At 48.0% G+C, this 20,711-nt stretch overlaps 6 protein-coding genes across 6 annotated transcripts; 2 read left to right on the top strand and 4 right to left on the bottom strand.

Moving 5' to 3' along the window:
- Positions 1–434: 434 nt before the first annotated feature.
- Positions 435–1,657, bottom strand: BO79DRAFT_140717 (fungal specific transcription factor domain-containing protein; the record flags this gene model as incomplete). The annotated part of the gene is made up of 2 exons (XM_025678231.1): positions 435–1,488; positions 1,557–1,657. 2 exons carry the CDS (start codon positions 1,655–1,657, stop codon positions 435–437), a joined length of 1,155 nt encoding a protein of 384 aa, XP_025542805.1.
- Positions 1,658–3,109: 1,452 nt separating this feature from the next.
- Positions 3,110–4,669, top strand: BO79DRAFT_225773 (putative MFS monocarboxylate transporter (Mct); the record flags this gene model as incomplete). Its single annotated transcript, XM_025683757.1, has 4 exons — positions 3,110–3,263; positions 3,320–3,426; positions 3,540–4,123; positions 4,240–4,669. 4 exons carry the CDS (start codon positions 3,110–3,112, stop codon positions 4,667–4,669), a joined length of 1,275 nt encoding a protein of 424 aa, XP_025542804.1.
- A 4,133-nt stretch (positions 4,670–8,802) lies between these two features.
- Positions 8,803–10,230, bottom strand: BO79DRAFT_235871 (FabD/lysophospholipase-like protein; the record flags this gene model as incomplete). Its single annotated transcript, XM_025684528.1, has 3 exons — positions 9,834–10,230; positions 9,508–9,765; positions 8,803–9,424 (listed from the first exon to the last, which is right to left on the bottom strand). Exons 1-3 carry the CDS (start codon positions 10,004–10,006, stop codon positions 8,803–8,805), a joined length of 1,053 nt encoding a protein of 350 aa, XP_025542803.1. The 5' UTR covers positions 10,007–10,230.
- A 1,699-nt stretch (positions 10,231–11,929) lies between these two features.
- Positions 11,930–12,398, top strand: BO79DRAFT_252041 (uncharacterized protein; the record flags this gene model as incomplete). Its single annotated transcript, XM_025685899.1, has 2 exons — positions 11,930–12,041; positions 12,145–12,398. 2 exons carry the CDS (start codon positions 11,930–11,932, stop codon positions 12,396–12,398), a joined length of 366 nt encoding a protein of 121 aa, XP_025542802.1.
- Positions 12,399–13,025: 627 nt separating this feature from the next.
- Positions 13,026–14,369, bottom strand: BO79DRAFT_252040 (uncharacterized protein; the record flags this gene model as incomplete). Its single annotated transcript, XM_025685898.1, has 1 exon — positions 13,026–14,369. The coding sequence occupies one exon, from the start codon at positions 14,367–14,369 to the stop codon at positions 13,026–13,028; it is 1,344 nt and encodes a 447-aa protein (XP_025542801.1).
- Positions 14,370–17,076: 2,707 nt separating this feature from the next.
- BO79DRAFT_214911 (uncharacterized protein) lies at positions 17,077–18,388 on the bottom strand (the record flags this gene model as incomplete). The annotated part of the gene is made up of 6 exons (XM_025683252.1): positions 17,077–17,102; positions 17,383–17,395; positions 17,807–17,917; positions 17,974–18,092; positions 18,139–18,261; positions 18,319–18,388. 6 exons carry the CDS (start codon positions 18,386–18,388, stop codon positions 17,077–17,079), a joined length of 462 nt encoding a protein of 153 aa, XP_025542800.1.
- Positions 18,389–20,711: the final 2,323 nt, after the last annotated feature.

Here is a 20,711-nt window from a genome sequence, read left to right as displayed (position 1 = left end):
TGGACACACCACGTGATGATCTACATTTTAGAGCCATCGTCCTGCAACACCGTGCATTAGTTCCTGGCCTGTGCTGAGGTTGACATGCATGCTTGTGCTACTGTATCTGTGATATGATTGGTCACTAGGGTCATTCTGTCCTACATAGTATTCATGCACAGGCCTGCATGAATCTCGCTTCTTGTGACCATGATATGGCCTATGCAGGGTTCATGTGCGGAGGATTGGAGGTCCTATTGGTGGGTTTGGGTCAAGACACCTGCACGGACCAGGTCTGTAGGTCAGGGCTCTTGGCGCTGTGAAGAAGACTTTGGCCGCTTTGGTCTGATAAGCGAGTACAAGTCAATTATGCCTGTATCTCAAGTAGCCTCGAGTTTGTCCTCTCTTAACATAACACTAATACCCTTATACGACGACGTGCCCCATCAAAGCCACTAGGATAGCCCCTCCCGATCCAAGAAGCCCTCCCGAGATGGAATGCTCGTCTCTGAGTAAGATCCCCAGAGCTCATCGAAAAGGGTGTCCATATCTTGATTATCAGATATTGAAAGGAACTCGTCGATCCACGCCGTTTGATACGATGCTTCCGATGCCATCATGCATTGATCCGGAACCACCAGACTATCCATACTTTGCGCAGTATTTGAGCCAACCTGACCGGTGCTGTCAATACGATCTTTGTCCTTAATGTGGGGCCGGTTCGAATTCCGCACGATATCCAACAGCATTTGCACGGCTCGACTAATTCCATTCGCAGGCTGACCCAACCTTACATGCTTATCTTGCAAGATGTGGCATATCTCAATAACGTCCGCTCTGCGGCGCTCTGAATCAGGCGAGTTCGGATGCGCCATCACATCTATTGTGAGCAGCAGCATAGCATTGAAAGTATGCTGGTCAACACTCTGCGAGCGGCCGAATATGTCAAGCAGCTGACTCCCGTGGACCGCCGTCATGCGACGGATTCGTAGAAGTCTCTCCGCGCACTCGATACCGATATTGTATGAACCTGCAAAGCCAGGGTCGGCGATACCTTTGGTGACGAACGGGCGGTGGAGGCGACCCAGGCGTGAGTAAATGCCATAGAGAAGCACAGCGCGCTGATGCGAGATGTAGGGCTGCTTCTTGGTCAAGTCTGTACGTTTCGCCTCGTCTTCTTCGTCTTCAAGACGGAAGAACCACGGTAGCTCCCTGAGGAAAGACATGTACTTGTCGCTTATTTCCAGTATGAGCGGGTATATGAGTTGTGATGGTTGTGTAGTCTTTGCATATTGAATTGCGTCCATGGATTCGCGACAGAGTTGGGCGAATTTGAGACGACAGAGGAAGAATGACATCGATGTTGGGTGACGGTCGGGTTTCGGGTGTCGATGAATACCCTCTTCGGTCAGATCTTCGTCTTCGATATTGGCAGGACACTTGACCGTCGTATGGTGAGGGCTGATCATGTAAATACCCTGCTGTGGGCCGGGTGCGCTTCCAAGTAACCTGAGATGTGAGTAGTATGGTTAGTCATAAAGATTCAGTCTGCTTTTGAAAGCATGCATATAACTAACCAATCTGTACAAGTGAGGTGCCACCATATACGGCGCTTCATCTCCTGTTCGAGATCTTGCCCAACGTCTGATGATCCTGCATCTACATTATGCATCCCCATTTGAATTGCCTTCGCATACGCGAGGCTTTTCAGAGTATGAAATCTTTTTGATTGCCCTTCTGAATCCCAAAGAAGGACTAGGATGACCAAAGCTGATTGCAATGACATCATTGAGCACGAGAAAAGCCGATCCATTTGCATCATTTGCTGAAGAGTGGTCTCTTTCCAACGGTGGGATTGTCCTGCGTGCAGGTGTAGCCCGTCAGATGATAGATGGAGCTGCCCACATTCTAGATAGAATGACGCGGAAGCAAATATGGCTAGAAGGAATATGATACTTTCGGCGGGAGGACTGGTTGACTGTGACAGCTGAGAATATACACTTTCAAGGAGACTGCGTGCCGATGGGGCATGGACTACACGACCCAAATAGTCTACTCCTTGAACGTAGTGTTCAAGCAGTGCCTTAGCTGTGTCAACCGGAGGGAGCTGCCGATTTATACCGCACTCCTGCGTTATTGCCGAGGGTGCTTGGCTCTGTAGACTTTTGTTTTCAGTTTTTGAATCCTTCAATCCTTCAGCCTGCGGGGACGCTGCAATGGATTCCAGATTTTCCCACTCCTCGTGGTTAACATTACGCAATACTGCCTTGGATTCAGGCTGGGGAGTAATAACCAGAGAATCTACGTCCCCCGGATTTGAGCCTTGGAGTGGGCTCTGACGTTCCAGCAACAGTTGTTCTACCCTCTTCAAGCGCTCCTTAACCTCCTGGATATCTCTGAGTGAGAATTAGCGCAATTGGTCAAATCACGTAGTTATTGAGGGCAGACCTTTCTAACGACGGAGTGCCTATGTACGTAGCCGGAGCACTATCATTGACACCTGTTTGGACCGCTGGATGCAGGGTCCCTCCTGCCACTGCATAGGTCAACTTCCAAGCATAAGCAACATTGTAACTCAGCTTACATGAAACATATTCACAGGTTGTATCTCTAGCTACGCAACTGGAGCAAGGGCGTTGCTTGTCACATCGGATCTTCTTGAGCCGGCAGAACTCACATGACGCTGGCTGTTGCCAAGCACTTCGTTTTGTCGGCCCTATGGCCTGGTCAGGGATTGGCCGCTTAAGCGAGTGCATCTCTAGGTACATAAACAAGCTCTTAGTGCACGGAAAGATGCTTGTGGGGAGGACGTGGATAGTTATTGATGTTATCGATGACTCAATATGCTGATGTCCCTGGTCACTCGGACCACCGCGGACCTCCGATCCAATCAGCTTGCTTAGAATCCATCGCCTTCCCCACAGACTATACTTGATTAGATCTAGTCTCTGATTGATATAGAAGTAAATCAATAACTCACAGCTTCATTGCAGTAATATAAATACCTGACGCAAGTACAAGCACAAAACGAATCCGGATCAAGGTTCCTCGTCTTTGATTCCACATTTTCATATCATTTTTCTTGCCAAATCATTCAATCCACCCATTGAAATCTTTCATCGCTGCCAGGATGGACACACAAGACGGTACCGACGAGAAGGAACGCCAGGACACAGGCCCTTCACAGACAAAGTCGAATGACTTCCCAGACGGCGGTCTCCGTGCATGGCTCGTAGTAGTCGGAGCGTTCTTTGGACTATTTACGAGCTTCGGCTGGACAAATTGTGAGCCACGTATCTACTCTTGAAATACTTTGGCTTATTCATTATGTATTGCGCAGGCGTGGGAATTTTCCAGGCATACTATCAAACCCACCAGCTGCGAACCTTGTCGGCAAGCACAGTGTCGTGGATTCCTGCCATATCTATGTTCATGATGTTCATCACGGTAAGTTACATATTCTCATCCGCGTTTAACGTTCTATTGTTGCCATGAGTTCTCAATAAAAAGAAGAATATAACTGAGAAATTTCCAAACTGACTCATCTAATCACCCCCTAGGGCCCCTTTGTTGGCCGGCTATTTGACGCATACGGACCCCGATGGCTTCTCCTCACAGGATCCCTGCTACACGTATTCGGACTAATGATGGCTTCGCTGTCCTCACAATACTACCAGTTCATTCTTTCCCAATCGATCTGCAGCCCCCTTGGCGCAAGCATGGTCCTCTACTCCTCGTTCAATTGCGTGGCGACCTGGTTTCGCCAAAAGCGCGCTCTGGCAATGGGCATTACCGCGAGCGGCTCAAGCCTAGGTGGCGTTATCATGCCGATCCTGGTTGATCACATCATCACGCGACATGGATTTGGTTGGGCGATGCGTATATGCGCCTTCTTGATGCTGGGATTGCTGGCTGTGACGAATTTGACTGTTCGCTCGCGTTTGCGGCCGAAACCCACGGCTTTGACTTTGACTAGTTACTTCAAGGGGTTTACTGATGTGCCCTTCGTCCTGGTGACGCTGGCGAGCTTCTTGTATTCGATGGGGATGTTTATTCCTATTACCTACATGGTCACATACGGCGAGCATGTGGGGATGAGTACGGGTCTCGCCGGGTATCTAGTCTCGATATACAATGCTGCAAGGTAAGATGTCAACTCTGAAAGTAAACTCGAGCTTGGGAGAGCTCGGTCACAATTAAAAAAAAAAAAAAAAAAAAAAAAAAAAAAAACGGGCATGCTGACCAACACCAACGCTGTAGTGGCATCGGCCGAATCCTACCAGGTTACGCCGCAGACAAATTCGGCAACTTCAACATCTCAATCTGCGCAGCGGGCCTGTCGACAATCTTCGTCCTCGGGCTATGGCTCCCCGGCCACTCCAACGCAACGGCCATCGTGTTCGCTGCAGCGTTTGGATTCAGCTCGGGCACATACACAGCACTCAGCCCAGCCTTGGTCGCCCAGATCTCGAATATCCATGAGATTGGCACACGGTCAGGAGCGCTGTATGCTTTCATGTCAATCTCGGCCCTTGTAGGCAGCCCTATCGGTGGTTCCTTGATTGCGGCGGCGGATGGCGAGTACTGGAAGTTGCAGGTCTTCACCGGTGTGATGCTTGCGGGCGGGACGTTGTTCTATGCTCTGGCTCGCCTTTACCTGTCCAAGGGGAAGATTTGGGCGAAAGTATGATGATACGTACATTATTTTCATAATATCTTAGGGCCAAGTCTCTGGTGCTTGGTCGTTGAAGATCATATTGTCATCATTCGACGGGTTTCAGAGGTTCCCTGGCGCTTGTCCCTTCGTTACTAATTCTTTAGATAATCAATATGTTGATCATACTTCCAAACTCGCAAATCATGGGAGATATAAATATACGTGTGCTACATATATGGGCAGAAAGTAGAAATGGCATGCTTGTGACATCAATATTATATGTGTTTCGCCAGCGGCCGACCACGCAGGCCTGCGGCGCCGAGGGCATAAATCTATTTATAAAGTAACTCCTCTATGCTCCCTTAGTTTAGCATGAGGTTCTATCGTATGTAGCAGGGTGTATTATGGCTCCCCTCCCTTGGGAGGATAGCCCCCGGGATGATTCTCTGAATTATCACCTTCATCAGGACAAACATAACATGGACGAATGAATTCCCGTGTGCTGTGAATTAAGAGAAATATCCTACCAGTGAACTATACTCTGGACGGAGTAATTGATTTGGGGGACCCTGGGTTAGATTCTGATATAAAAATAGATATTATTGTCTGATCCACATCTGTCGTGACCTCATGTAGTATGAATAGTCGTCGGGAAAGGAAGATGGGGAAGTAACTCGGATGCCTCTGGCCACCGAGTCTAGAGTGACAGACGAGATGGGCTCCCCGGCATCCTCTGCCTTTGCGTATAGGTTATCCAATGCTCGCCAGACTGAGAGCTGCAATGCCCACTCCCACTCCATCCCCGGGTGGGTCTGCAGAGCGGTTGCGTGCTGTTCCATGAAGGCCCGATGAAGAACCCCGATAGGGCTGTTCTCCCAACGGTCGAGGATTGCGATGGTCGGGGTGGCGCCGCTCATCTCGGCGAGTTTGGCTGGGGTCTCTGATCGGTCGTTTCGCCGCTGGGGGTCGGCACCGTGCACGAGAAGAAAGATCACGACCTCGTTGTAACCGCGGGTGGCCGCAACGTGCAGGGGGCCCCAGCCGTAGTCATCGGTTGCATTTAGGTCCAATTGCGGTAGAAGGTTGCGGGCCTTGAGTACTTGCAACGCTTGTGCCGTGGGTCGATGCGCTAACGCGTAGAGGATATTGTGGTTCCAGCGGTCGTGCAGCTGGTAATCTGGACAATGGCTAGCTAGAAGATCAACGAGAGCCTCGTCAGGGAGCACTTCCAGCAACTGTAACAGTGTGGAGGCTTGCAGCTCGTCCGTGATGATCGCCCCGTTCTCTGGTACAATGGCACAGAAGAGCTGTTTCAGCCAGGGCAGGAGGCGTCTCGAAAATTGATCCCTAGGCCCTAGAATGGATTCTTTGACCCAGTGTTCTTCCTTTCTTCGGTTGTGCAAGATGATCACTTGGAGAATGGGCAAGGCATTACTGAGAGGTAGGGTTAGGGCGGTATCCAGAAGACTATCCGTATCCCCCGGAGTGAGGAACTCCGGCTGTGATAGAGTGATTTCGACAGGGGAAGTTTTGCCAACTTGAACAATCACTGGCAAGCAATCTTTGGGTAGACTGATAGAGTTCACTCGAGTAAGAAGGGCCGTTTGTGCTGTCGACGCAGCTTCCATCCTTACCCACTGTTCCAGGAGGGGGATGAGGCACGCCGTCTTTTCAACGTGAGTCTTGCATATCTCCAACACCGCTTTCAGGAACTGGTTGCTGACGCTTTCGGTCTGCCTTCTTCCTGGAAACGTGTAAAGCCACCATTGTAGGAGGGACGGATTGTCATTGGCGATAATAATGTCAAAGAGCGAATCGATGGTCGAAGCTTCTCCCAAGATACTCGGTAGCGCTGTCTTAAAATACTCCAGAATGTCACTATTGTTGCAGCGCGCGGCGTGTAACACTGCGTTTGTGAAATGGCCACCGAGGCTCATATGTCGATGATAGTAAGACATCAATATCTTCACCAATTTGAGGTTACCCGTGGTGATGGTGTAATCGATGGGTAGTAGATCATTGGCCAAGGGCTTTCCAAAGACTGCGTTGTATTTGTCCATTTTCTCTACCTGGTCACAGGAAAGATAGAGAAGGGGAATATGGGCTACTGAGATGGCACATTGAATCAGGTTCCGAAGATGCTCGACCTCGTAGTTACCTTCGCTTTGCCATGGTAACCAGGCATCGCTATATAAGCAGAAATGAAAAAACTGCTCGCGGAATTCAGCACGAGTCATATCAGCTGTATGAAAAAGCCAGTTCTGATAGATGTAATGCGTAATCGGGGCGAAGCCGTCAGGATCAGTAGCATGCGCTGGTTGAGGTGACGCTGCTTGCGAGTGAACATGCCGGGCATTGTGTGTGATTTGGTCGATGGAAATCCTCACCTTCTGGCGAATCGAGGCATCGACAACCTTGAGGCCAAAAGGGGAATCCACGATACTCTGGACGAAGGGGTTTGTAAGAACTCCCCTCATCACATTCAGAGCCACATCGACAGGGGTTTTCGCTGTGCGCCCTCGCGGCACCAGTTGCAAGTATCTCTTCATGAAAATCCCACATAATCTGCCAACCCGGCAATTCGCTACTTTGAGAGGAAGAGCTTCCCACTTCAGCTCCGGGTCCAGCCTTGATGGATCGGTGAGGAACTGCTTCACCGAGGGGTGGGTGAATTGCGGACCGCCGCATCCGAGAACCAGAAGGTTAGCACAATACGCAGTCGGGTCGTGATTCAAGAACTGCTCAGAGTGGATTTCTTCATCCTTGTCATCCAGGGCGACTAGCCGTTGGGTCTCTGCAGTTGTCAATTGTCTTGCCGCACACAGTGTCCACAACATGATCTTGTGCGCCATTTGTTCCTGCTTGCCGTCCTTCACTCTCACGATCTGCTCGAGGCAACGGTTGTATGTGGATTCCAACCCACGAGGAAGTTCGTTCATTCTGTCCCGAATGTCGGCTTCACTATAAACATCGGTCCAGAGGCTGTCCAGCTGAAGCACTATCCATAGAAACCTGTCGATTATATCAGTCCTGTCCCCAGCTGTTGGTGCAACTGAACTCAATGGTATACGCACATCTGCTCGCCTCGAGATACCAGCTCCGTTTTGATCCACTCCAACGTCAACGCACTATCCGTAATTTTGCGATACTGTTGTCTTCGATCTACTTCAGTATTGACGAAAGTTCTGATATCGCTTCCCAGATGGTCTATCGAGAGCGGCAGTTGAATGGTATTCTTCCACTGAGTGCTGAGGTCGACACCTCTAGCCAGGGTCCTCCGATAGAACAGCGCGGTTTTGAGGTGATGTACTTGCGAGCTTCGAGAGATAGTGATCAAGGTCTCCCGAATTTGGCTGATGTGTGGTTCCTCGAGTAGATCCAGCCCATCGATAATCAGAAATGCGTCTGTAAGGAGGTGCAAATGATTGATTATGAGTTCACGGGCATCGAGATCTGTACTCTCTTTCGAAGCTTCCTCGAGGCGTGCGACTGCCGCATCCGACAAGGGTTGCCTTGTTCGGGCGCAGAAGAGAATAATCTGCTTGAGAATCGACCGCAATATACTTTGAGCATCTGGGGAAGCTTCCCATGACTCGTGGCAAAAGTAATAGAAGACGGGGTTACTCTGCTTCAACAAGTTCTCTATCACAAATGTACTAGAACATCAGGTAAGCATGGAGAAGGATTGAGATGGCAAGACCGTCTTGTTATAAAGTTGTATAATCAGGGAGGTATACTCACGCGAGAATGGTCTTTCCGCAACCAACTGTATGGTCGTGTTAGCCTACAAACGCTCAGACGGGGGATAGTATCAGTTCGGTTTATTTACTAGGGCCAGTGCATAGTAGGAAGGAAGTGTGATCTGCGTTCCACCACTTCTTATACTGATCACTTTCGAAGATCCACTCAGCCGTGCCTGGCAACCTTTCCTGGGCAAGTGAGAGTTGGACGCGATCATGGTTATAAGCAGAGATAGAGTCAAGGAGCTCGAGGGCTCTTGCCGTAGATGCTGGGCCGGAGTCAGTTCTCTAGACTCATTAGAGGGGGATGACTGCATTTGCATTGCTTCTTACTGGGGAAAGGGAGATGGGCTTCCTGGTTTCGCGCTCGATCGGTGGAATTCATTTCATACAGACCTGGCAAAGTCTTAGTATGCTAACGACACCCTATCTATAGTCGACCTCACATTCATGCTGGCTCATCCGCTCCAGGCACTTCGTCAACTTGGATACAGTGTCCGGATGATCCAAATAAGCCTTGGTTGCCGCCATTATCTTGTTCGCCTCCTGGTGGTCCTCCAGTCCAATATCCTGCAGCCCGTTGGCGACTGACAACCTGCAATACAGCCCATCACAATCCAGTTCCTTGTATTCGCGCTGAAAATGGTTGGCTGTATTGTCTGTCTCGGTCGCGATCCGCACGAGGGCTGTTGCGATATCTTTCAAATTTGTTCCAAAAGCCTGCAGTGCCGGGGTGCCCGTCCCGATAGAAATGATGGCATCAAGATGATCTTCGAGACGTTCCCCCTGGGGTAGGAAAACCTCCCGTGCCTCAGTCCAGAGCTGTCGGATGGGGTTGTTGTAGCCCGTGGCGCCGTCAGTGTAGGTCTCTACATAGCCCGCCGACATCTCAATCTCTTGTGCATCGAAGAAACCAGAAGCCGCTGAAGTGGCTCGAGCAGCTTGCCAGATCTTGACTGATTCGCGACGATCGGAATCGGATCTCTTGCTTTTGTAGTTGGTGAGCAACACGGGGGTGGCTATTTCCGACTGGAGCGCACAAACAAACCTACGGAAACGCATTGTTAGTGAAAAACGCCGATGGCATTGATCGCATAGACATATTTAGTTAATCAAATTTGGACTACCCACACTTTGCATTGCGAAGCACGATCCTCGTCGTAGAACAGCGCATCGGGGTCCAATGATGCATCACGTATGATTCTCTTGACTATTTCCTCCAGGGCGGATGAGTCAAATCGGCTGACCACATCTCCCAAGTGCCTAGAAAACCCGAGCGATACGTACTTCGATCGAATTGGGGTAAAGACGCGCTGGGTGAGTCTAAGATAGGCCCGAATGCACTCGTTGACGCTCATCCGCAGGTGTCCTAGCATGATCGCGATCAGGCTGAAGAAGCAGTGTCAGCCCAACAGGTCGGATTAAACGTTATATTGACCCATCCAGGTAAAGCATACCCTCCAGTACTTGTACCCCCTATCATATCAAAGTACTCGCATGGTTTGGGCTCTTCTGCCAGTCCTTTCTCATCCTTGATTCTTTCCATCAAATGCTTGAGAATGTGCAGACTGCTCAATCCACGTACCCCTCCACCATCCAATGAGAGGAGCGTTAGACCTCGCCCCGGCATGGTCGATCAAGAAAGGTGTTATGTCCTAATTTTGTTGGGAGGCTCGCGGTAAACAATCTTTCTGTACTGGTGTGAGATTGGAGGGGGATCCAGGCATGATATATATGACGACTGTAGAGGCGCAAGAGGAGCCCAGCACACGATATCTGGAAGAGAAAGCCACGAGCAATGTAAGAGGTGGGCGAAATGAACTGATGCGTCGAGCCTTTGGGGCTTGAGGGGTAGTTTCAGCTTAGCCGCGTAAGCAAGGCTGCATGTTTGCTTTCTGGGGGTGCTAACAGGTCGCACTTCAGGGCCTTGTGTTTGATAGCCTCGCCCCAATCGACACAGCGAATCCATTTCTATTTTTGCTTTTTTGTTATCTTTTTTGCCTTCTCAAAAACAAGGCAGTGTAATCTACTGACTCAGTGTCAATCCTTTGATCCCCGGCCTCGGACGCCCGCGCCCTGCGGTCCAAAGCCCTGAATTACACTCGTGGGAACGTACGCCCCTGAGTACTGCCGACGACCTAATGTGATAAGACCAATTAAACGAGGGAGAAACCGAAGATCTCCAAGCATGGCATGTGCTTATCAAGCCTCGAACTGCAGACAAACGTTGGGTCCAGAGCGAGGATAGTTCCGAAAAGAACACCTTCGTCAGGAGTTAGTCTTTCACCACCTTGATAGATCTACAAGTTCTATATGAATAGCACCTGGGCCCTATGGCCACCAGCGTGTCGGTTGCTTCGAGTCGGGTGAGTCAGCGGAACATGTGGAACTGTCTCGATCTGACCAAACATCCATGTTCACAAGGCTGAGGCCTGCAGACGAGACTCAGCTGAAGATAGCCCTGCTGCAAGTAAGATTAATGACTTGATGTGATAGGTGGAAGAAACTAGCCATGGCTTGATACAGTACGGTCAAGCTGTATACGACAGAGACGAATTTGGAACCCTACTGTATGGTTACCGTCCACAACCACGGAATAAGACCTGACTAGATGACCGATATTTTAGTAGAGACATCTCATAGAACTTATATTTTATTGGGATGAGAGGGTTCATAGAGAATGCATGGCAGATGTATGATCGAGATGAGCCTAGAGAAAAGGATATGACGCAGGAGGTTCCTTTAGCTTTGACCCCGGGCTAATGTGCGTGTGACTGCATATCCCGGACATTGTTGACCAATGAGTCAAATGTATCTGCAGGTGCTGTGCACACCGCAATCTATCAAACTCAGGCTAACCACAGAGGGTACTCACAAAGACTGAATGAGCCTTGACAATGTAGCTATAAATACCCAGACAATACAAAAGAATTGATACAGAATGCAAAAGTTATGGAGTCTGTTTTACAACACGTGTGGCGGGCATATCTTGATATCTACTGAGTGCTCTGGGTATCGGATCGGTCCGCCTTACCGCATCTAAAGTTCTCCGTACCGCCAAAAGAAGACATGTTTCCTAAACCCGGCCGTCATCCGTGCCTTCTTGGGCCCCATACTGGAGGGTGGCCCGCGAAGCGAAGGGCGTTCCTGCGTGGGGTTTATACCTATCCGCTATCCGTTGCAAAATAGCCATGGCCAGGTTTCCGGCACGCCGATCACCTTGATACTAGTTCAACTCCCACTCCGAGTCACCGAAACCATGCTGTCATAATTCGGAGCCAAACGATGCCAAAAATCCGTGCACACCGAGGGGATGGTTCCGATCCGGACGTTGGGGGATTGGCAATGGTGGGTAAGTGGGTCAATGGAGCCAAAGTATTCTGGTCCCTCCGCTGACGAAGCGGAGCCATAGTTGATTAGTTAACCTATTCTATCTCGGACTTGGCTGCTGTATAGTGCTCTAATCTAAGTATAAGAGTGATGAAATACCTATAGTTGATAGTATCTATCTCCAATCAATTTCATGAGATATAGTATCACTTGGTCTCTCGCCATGTCCTCTTTCACATACTACTCTCTGCCCGGCTTCGGGGAGCAATGCCGCCAGCAATACGGCTTCAGCGATGCCTGCATCATTGGTGAACGCCTGATTGTCACCGGCCAGAGTAAGTTCGCGTACCTATCCCGTAGGCCAGTACTCAACTGACCGTCCAAACTCCTAGCGGGAATGAATCCATACACGTCTCAGAACCTCTCCTGACCTGGAAGGTCAAGTTGCCCAGGCATTCGAGAATACCAAATCTCTCATCGAGCGGACCCTCCAACAGGCGGAGTATGTCGTCAAGTTGCACGCCTACGTTGTTGCATTGTCTGCGGTGCGGGACGAAGCCCGGGCAATCATGGTGGGACACATCAAGAAAGCGTGCCCGAATCACCAGGCGCTTTTCACAACGGTAGGGATCGAGAGTTTGCCGTTTGCGGAACACCGCGTGGAGTTAGAGGTGGATGTTTGGCTTCCTTGAGGAGGTGTTGAGAAGTCCAACTTGCGATGTGTATATTAGAGTTTACTAGATCGTGATGGTTACTCGCATACATAGAATCAGCGGAATATTGTGGGTTTGTAGAGTATCGGTAGATGACTGATGAAGGGTCTATAGGTTCTAAAACTATGTATTCTATATAGGTTTGCATGATATAGAATGCTGTTTGGTTTTACATATTAAGGCAACTAATTGGATACGTTCAATGCCACCCGAGGATTGCGCATGGCATATATATCACCTATTTGACAGCTAGGACGGTTCTAATCACTCCTCCACCTTGGCTACCTCCCTAAAACAAAGATATTTTGAAATACGAAAGATCAACTCACAGAACAGATTACTACTACGGTATGAACCACACTTAAACGACCAACTGACCATCCATCTCATTGACAATCTAGGTACACACCACAACCATCTCAACAAAAGAACTACCATATAAATTTCATATCCTCATATCCTGACCAGCAAGCATGACATAACTAAATCACATCCACCCATATCCAGCATCCATCCCCATCACCTCAATTCCTCTGCCCATTCATCCATCCATCTACCTACCCACTTTGACCCACCCATCTGTTTACAACCCGTGTCGACCATCTTCTAAGCAAAAAACTGCTTAAACGAAGACGGCGCAGTCGGCACAGCCGCACTAGTAGGAACAGCTGAGATAGTCGGAATAGCCGAGCTAGACGAAGGAGCCGGGAGGTTCAGACCACCGGGCGAGAACGCCAACGGAGTAGGAAGGCTAAGAGAGGGCTCGGAGTCCGATGCGGAGGAGGAAGAGTCGCTGTCGCTGGAGTCGGAAGAGCTGCTGCTGCTGCTGCCGCCGGTAGGCTCGGGGAGGCTGATGCTGGGGAAGGCGGCGCTGGGCTGGGGGCCGTCGCCGCTGGGCTGTGCCGGGGCGGAGGAGTCAGAGGAGGAGGAAGAGGAGCCGCCGAAGGGGTTAGGGAAACCGCCGGAGGGTTGGCTGGGCGGAGCAGTGCCGCTGGAGGGTTGGGAAGGGCTGGAGGAGTCACCCGCGGACGAGGAGGAGCTGGAGCCGCCGCCGAGAGAGCCTAAGATGCCGGAGAGTCCGCCGAAGGGGTCGCTGCTGGAGGGCTGGGAGGAGCTAGAAGGCCCGCTGGAAGATTGGGAGGAGTCGCCTCCGAGCCCGCCTAGGATACCGGAGAGTCCGCCGAAGGGATCGCTGCTGGAGGGTTGAGAGGAGCCAGAGGGGCTGCTAGAAGACTGGGAAGAGTCGCCTCCGAGCCCGCCCAAGATACTGGAGAGACCGCCGAGAGGGCTGCCGCTGGAGGGCTGAGCAGAGCTAGAAGAATCGCTAGAAGAGCCTCCGAGGCCGCTGAGGAAGTCGGGGATTCCGCCGGAGGAGGATGAACCGCTGGAGGGTGAGGGAGAGCCGCCGGACTGGGAAGAGGATGAGCCACTACCACCAAGGCCGGGTAGGCCTCCGAAGGGGCTGGAGGAGTCGCCGCCGCTGCTGCCACCGAGGGACGGGCCTCCAGAGCCACCGCCGAAGGATGGACCACCAGAGGATCCGCCTCCAGGGGCCCCACCACCGCCGAATTGGCGCTTCTCGAATGGAAGGCCAGTGGGAAAGGTGATGCCGAGGTCGGGCAGGTCAGGGAGACCAGAGGGCAGGAGCTGAGACAGTCCCTGGGAGTCTGTAGGAAGTGCAGCACCAGAGGGCAGAGAGAAAGGCACGTCCCGGCGCTTCAAGCCTAGGTCGGACAGATCCGTAGGCAGAGAGAAGCTGGGGAGGCCTGAGGGGAGGGAGAGACCGGATGGGAGGGAGAGGCCAGACGGAAGGGAAAGGCCAGTCGGAATTAGATTGCTTGGGATAGGGAACGGAAGGAGGTCGGAGAGATCCTGTCTCTTCTCGACCGGAGTCGGCAAGGCCAGGGCACAGCCCGCAAGGCACACCGGTGCGACGTGTTGGAATTTCATTGCAGTAGTTGTTGTCCTAAGTGTTGTTAAAAGAAAGAATTGAAGAGCCTGAGAGCTACTACTGTCAGGTTTGAAGGAAAGGAAGCGATGAAGCCTGATATACGGTCGGTAGGGGACGGGGACCACGAGGATTCTTTATATGCCTGCCGATGGGTGACGCTCGCGAAGAGGTGATATGCTGATAGGCATAGGGGTTCAACATGCCGTCCGTGAGGGTTGATCGGATGAGATCATCGATGAACCAGGTTTTGCAATGGGATTGAGCACGCGTTCCCAGATGATGCAAGCGGCATCTTACTATTGCGGGACAAAAACAACATCAATCCGCTTCATGAGCAAGTTTGGCTTCGGAGTCGGTTGCTGTGTCAGATGCCTAACTCTAAACCACAGGGATCTTGAAACACTGGCGGGCTCGGGGGTTTAGTCCAAGACAGAAATTGATCGATGCTCCCAAAAATGAGGCCGAACCGTTAGAATGAGGGAACGGACCCAGCCTTATTCGACACGTCCGTCATGGCACCACCAGTCACTTTCTGAAGTTGATAACTAATTTACCCCAGACAAGTCCATGAAACATTCTCCGTGTGATGCATACTGACGAAGTCAGGGTCTTGAGGAGGTAAATTTCCCTGCCCATGTAAGCGCAATCACAAACGTGGAGAGCCATGGGTTTGGAGTCGTCCTTCGGAATAGCCATGGGTCATGGTTAATTCAGCCGCCAATCGGAGCGAATAATCGCAACCATGTTCCTGATCAGCGTTCCAAGCATCCAGGGCACTTGATCAGTGCCCGAGGTACATTCTGGCTGGTTGCGTCAGCCTTGGCCCTATCCTTGAAGTGCCTTTGTATCGAGAATTCTTGCTGCAGATGCCAAAGAGTAGTGCGGACGAGATCAATCGCTGGAGGAATTCCAGAAAACTGGTAAGCCCAGTCATAAGCCCCAGACTAGACAGCCCGACCACTTGTAAGAGAATAAAGCCTAAGGAGGAATGCCTGTCAGACCGTTGTCCGTCAGCTATAGTACTTGTGATGGATCAAGGTTCAAGGTGCAGGGAGTCCGCTCGGTATTACTCCCTATGGTGGACGGCAGATGGCTTATCCGTCGTCTGGATTGAGTACGCGGCCCTGAAGGACAAGGCCATTTCCAAATCTTCTGGAAGTCCTATCCCGGAGACTCAAAAAGAAGAACAAGTTAAGGACGGGCAGATGTGGAGCAATTGCAGGGTTGATCGGCGGATTTCTCTCCCACTCTTCGTGCCTAAGGCATAAAGGCATCACATGGGCCAATTTGCGCGGGGTAGGCGACCCTAATCTGCTACCTCCGTATGATACTTCATATTGTCTCAGCACATACAAGGTCATCACTGCATGACAGCAAGACCTGGTGTAAGTGTCTGAAGAGCCAAGTCTTATCAAAAATGATGAAACTAAGTGTCAGTGTTGTGTGTAGTTATTCACTGCATATAAGTTTAAGATAATAATCATGAGATACAAATCGCAGGAGTAGTAAGATTACAAAGATTACAAAGATCATTTAATTCTACAATTAAACGATAACCACTGCTAGGGACATACTTGGTCCATGGAGACATGCTTGCACGGCCTATCATCAAGCTCGAAAGCATCCAGGGGCTTCACAGGCTCATAGTCTAGCACAGGCTTTTCCTGATAATCGATAAAAGGCTGAAGCTTACGACACTTGTGCCAGGTGCTAAATTCAACCTATGGTCTACTGTAGCCCTTTACCCAACTTCCTGTTATGACTCCAGCATCACTATTACATTGGATCACCTGCCTTAAAATATCTATGCAATGATCTGTCAAGACGAAGGAGCAAAGATATATGGATTTAATCTATCTAGATCTCAAGAAGATGGTTGGTAGTTGAGATTAAGGTAATAGTCAGAGACCATGCAGGAAGAAGAGGCAAAGAATCAGCTAATAACTATCTAACTATAGTAAATATCTTAATACCACCCCCCAGACAAGCAGATCTGAAACTATTATATATATATAAAAAGGTTTTATCTCAGGATTTCAAGATATTCAAAACACTTAATCAAAATGCGGAAATGCAAAGTAATCAAGATTATAAATAAAGATATTTTAAAATTTATTTTAAATAGAACTCCCCATAAAACTAAGCATAGAAATCAAAAATCTTAATAAGTTTAACTATTAGTATTCCTCTATGACTTTTCCTTGTGTGTCAGGCATACGTGAGGATATTAATTAAATAGCTGTTTTAATAATTGTTTAGATAGCTGTTTTAGTAGCTGTTTTAGTAGCTGTTTTAGTAGCTGTTTTAGTAGCTGTTTTAGTAGCTGTTTTAGTAGCTGTTTTGGTAGCTGTTTTGGTAGCTGTTTTGGTAGCTGTTTTAGTAATTGTTTTAGTAGCTGTTTTAGTAGCTGTTTAGATGGCTATTTAAATAGATTCTTGTATACAAGCCTTTAGATTAGCAAGCACATAGTTAATTATTTTAATTAATTTTAAAGTCTTTGGTGATTCAAGATACTAAATAAATAGTAATAACTTCCAGTAATCAGGCCGGATTTAAAAGTTTAAATAATAGTAAATAAAGGCTGTATAAAAGGCTCTCTTGCAGTAAGAATATCTTTTATTTTTAAAAAGCTCAAGTGTGTATTTATATACATATTTAATATAATTTATATCTGGAAGTAGTTTTCCTCGTACAGAAGTTAATATTTTACCTGCCTTCCTCTTCGGAGAAGTCTGTTTTAATAGAGATTTCAAGACTAGAAGCTCTACTTAAGATTTTAAAGCTTTTAACAGAGACTTTGGATCTAGTACTGGCTCTGGTACTGGCTCTAATACTGACTCTAGCACTAGCTCTGGTACTGGCTCTAGCACTAGCTCTGGTACTGGCTCTAGCACTAGCTCTAGCACTGGCTCTGGCACTGGCTCTAACTCTGCTTTTAACCAACTCTGAAACTCTTACAGTCTTTGTACAGGAGCAAGTAAGAAAGATCTTAGATCTTCTGTATATTCTTACTTAGTCCAAGTAACTATAATATAATAAGCTCTTTTTAAGAGATTAAGATATTTATCCTATTCTTTAGTAGTTGAGTCAAGATAGAGAAAGATCTCAGATTATAAAAATAACAAGATATATTATAACTTTTCAGAACTAATCTTAAGCATCATTTTAAATTAAGAAAAAAGAGGTGTATATAGCTCTGCAGCAAAAAACCAGATTTATAACCTGTCAAAATAAAGAAGTAAAGATATATAGATTTAATCTATCTAGATTTTAAAAAAATAGTTGGTAGTTGAGATTAAGATGGTGGTCAGAGGCCACGCAGGAAGAAGAGGCGAAGGATCAGCTGACAGCTGCCTGGCTGCAGTGAATATCTCAACATGATCTGCTGCATGTTAGACATGGTATCAAGAAGTCAAGGCGCCTATCGACAGCTTACCAATTTGTGCGCGGAGTCTCTCTGGAGCAATCTGAAATGAGAGTAGCTTATTCTCAGGCTCATGTAGTAGTCATAATAAGTATACTGACGGATGAGATTAACACAGTGAAGCTATATAATTTAGCAATTTGCCCAAAATAAGCCTATATCTTGATAAACTTTCATACCTGGTGAAAAACTTCAATTCCACCAACATAGCCGTCCCCGAGATGTGGAGGAGCTTTGACTTGAGTCAGTGGCTTCTTTATACGAAGCATGTCATCAGCGGAGACTTGGATGTTCCACACTATACGATGTTAGTACACATAGATGTTAGCTGAGGCTTTGCCTACTATGTGTGATATTCTCCCATGCCTCATCCAGAGCAGGGTTCGGTTTTCCTTTCCATGGGTTCACGTCCTGCAGATCACCTTGGAACCTGATATCCTCGTACTTAACAAGACCAACAAGGGGCGCTATATATGCTGTTAAGTATGCAGAAATATAGTGGAATAGATGAATACAAAACTAACAGTACGGCGAAAGTTGCGTAGCACAATCAAGGTCGGTAGGGGTAGCTGGGTGCCTCATCCATCCTGACATCGCAATAGAAAGGCACAAAAGAAAGATGATAATATGGAGAATCCATATATAAGTAGATATCGGTTTCGAGTGGGATACAGAATAACTTTCCTCTTCATCCTCTGTGAGCCTTTTGGACTCGTGACTGGACAATTCATGAAACTTGAATTGACTATGCTTTCTGGTACACATTCTTCCAGAAAGTTGGGAGAGGCTTACAGAAACACTAAATCGCAGAAATAACAGGAACCAATCATTTCGAATGAGCTGCCTTGTCTTGAACTTGAGGATTTTCCTAGGGCTAATTTCCACTCGTTGTTATGGCTTATCGGCCTAGAATGCGGCCAATAATTGCATGATATATGGAAATGAACGGGAATTATTGATCCTAGCTGGCTCTTAGTATGGAAGCTGCGGGGTTATGACTGCATTATCTGAAGATTATTGTGATTTGCTAACCTGACATGTATTATCATCTATCTCCTTAGTTAGTCAAATCATCATTGATCTCATATCAATATGTGCTTTGTGATATGTCCATTGTTGATAGGCACCACTAACTCGTAGATAATCTCCTTATCATCAGATATCAGCTTTGTAAATGTCATGGTATCTCAAATTCATCCGAGAATAGTTCTGGGGTACGAAGTGTTGTGCTAATCCAGCGCACTTACATGCTTCCTTGTTAGGGGAAAGCATCTACTTTCTAGGCCGTTTGAAAAAGAAAAAAAGTCAAGTAGGTAGCTTCCCGAAGCTGTGGCTAATATGTGAGCCGAAAGATTGCTTAGCATTACGACTATTGATCTATGCCACGCCTTATTGATCAAGATACTTCAGAGCTCCTGTTCACTAAGCAAGCTCCTGTTCACTAAGCCAATAATTAGCGACTCGGCTTATCCGGTGCACCAAATGAGCCCACCGACTGGAAGACATGTCACATGCTGTCCACGGCCCCTGAAGAGCACGTCTTCCTCAGTATCCTGGCAGGTTTGACCTGGAATTAACTGCCTTTCTCATGCAAATACAGTTACTGTCGAGGCCTGTCCCACATGCATTAGGCAGAAGACTTCTGCGCCAGCTTTCATGAGATCATTACGCCGATATAATAGCCATTCAAGAGATGACCAAGTATCTAGTAGCGAAGGTAAATACAGGTGCACAAATATCACTATACAGTCGTCAGATTTGTGTGGCTAAACCATTTACAAATAGCCATAGGCATAAAGGCTAACGATAGAATCTCAGACTTTATCATGCTGATAGGGTTGTGAAACTAGGAGGGATTCTGAGCCTCCTCCTGCACACTTCATTCAAATAGGGAATATGCATATCATTATTGACTAAAACCTGTGACCTATCAAGTCAAGGCGCACCATCTAACGTATTTTATGCCCCTTGCTAAAACGTTCTCCGTACTTAGTATTCATGCAGACAAGCTTTTGACCGTTTTGTTCTGATACGTACTTGACAGTCAATATAGATTGTTCTTTTTCAAATCAAAGGTCTTCAGGTACAAATCTATTTGGCGGGGTCTGGCTGCATTAGGCCATCAGCACTTGTCGCGGGTTTGAAAATTAGTGAACTATCGCCAGAAACAGCGGATAAAGGTCTGCAATATCGCGTCACTAGTTGTGATACGGAACTATTTGGAATGCAAATAAGGGAATTAATTTAACGAAAGCCATTTAGTATACGAAGCCATAGTGAGTTCACAGTGTGGCTTATCAGAGGTTTGGGGGGGAAGAAGCCTGCCTGTTCTGCCTAATGTAGGGCCATCCAAACCGATATACTTATTTAAAGAGTGCCAATAGCCACTCAGTAGCTAATATTATCTTCTTTACGAGTCTCTTCTTCCTGAACTCTCAGAAACCCAGGCTCATTTGCGCATCATTTATCTTTCTGTCATACTGCGAAACTCCATCTGCAATACTCACTTGACAGGAAACAATGCAATTTCCTTTCGTTGCCTACGTCTTCTTTTTCGTCGCATTAGGAGCGGCCCTCTCTACTGGGCCAAGTCACAATAGGCCTGTCAATAATCACCAGCTCCTGGGCGGCATTCATGTCATGGATAACCACGACAACCAAGATGATCGCCACATCAACGAGGGCAAAGAGAACCCCAGAATCCAGTTGTGATCGTAAGTGACAATGTTTGATCTCGACGTGCCAAAGTTCCTAATACTGATAATACCTGAAAATCAACAGCCGATCACCCCATAACTGGGCTTGATTGATGTGATGTGGTGGTATGATATATCATCGTATGATTATAGTGGAATTGGGTCCCTGGGTTTACGAGTGTATCTCCTCCTCGAGGAGTTCTGGCTTTTGTCTTCCGATC

This window comes from Aspergillus costaricaensis (genome assembly GCF_003184835.1).
Source record: "Aspergillus costaricaensis CBS 115574 unplaced genomic scaffold BO79scaffold_6, whole genome shotgun sequence".
NCBI classification, from domain to species: Eukaryota; Fungi; Ascomycota; class Eurotiomycetes; order Eurotiales; family Aspergillaceae; genus Aspergillus; species Aspergillus costaricensis.
Note: the sequence above shows the minus strand (reverse complement) of the source record. Positions and strands in the feature narration are given on the sequence as shown.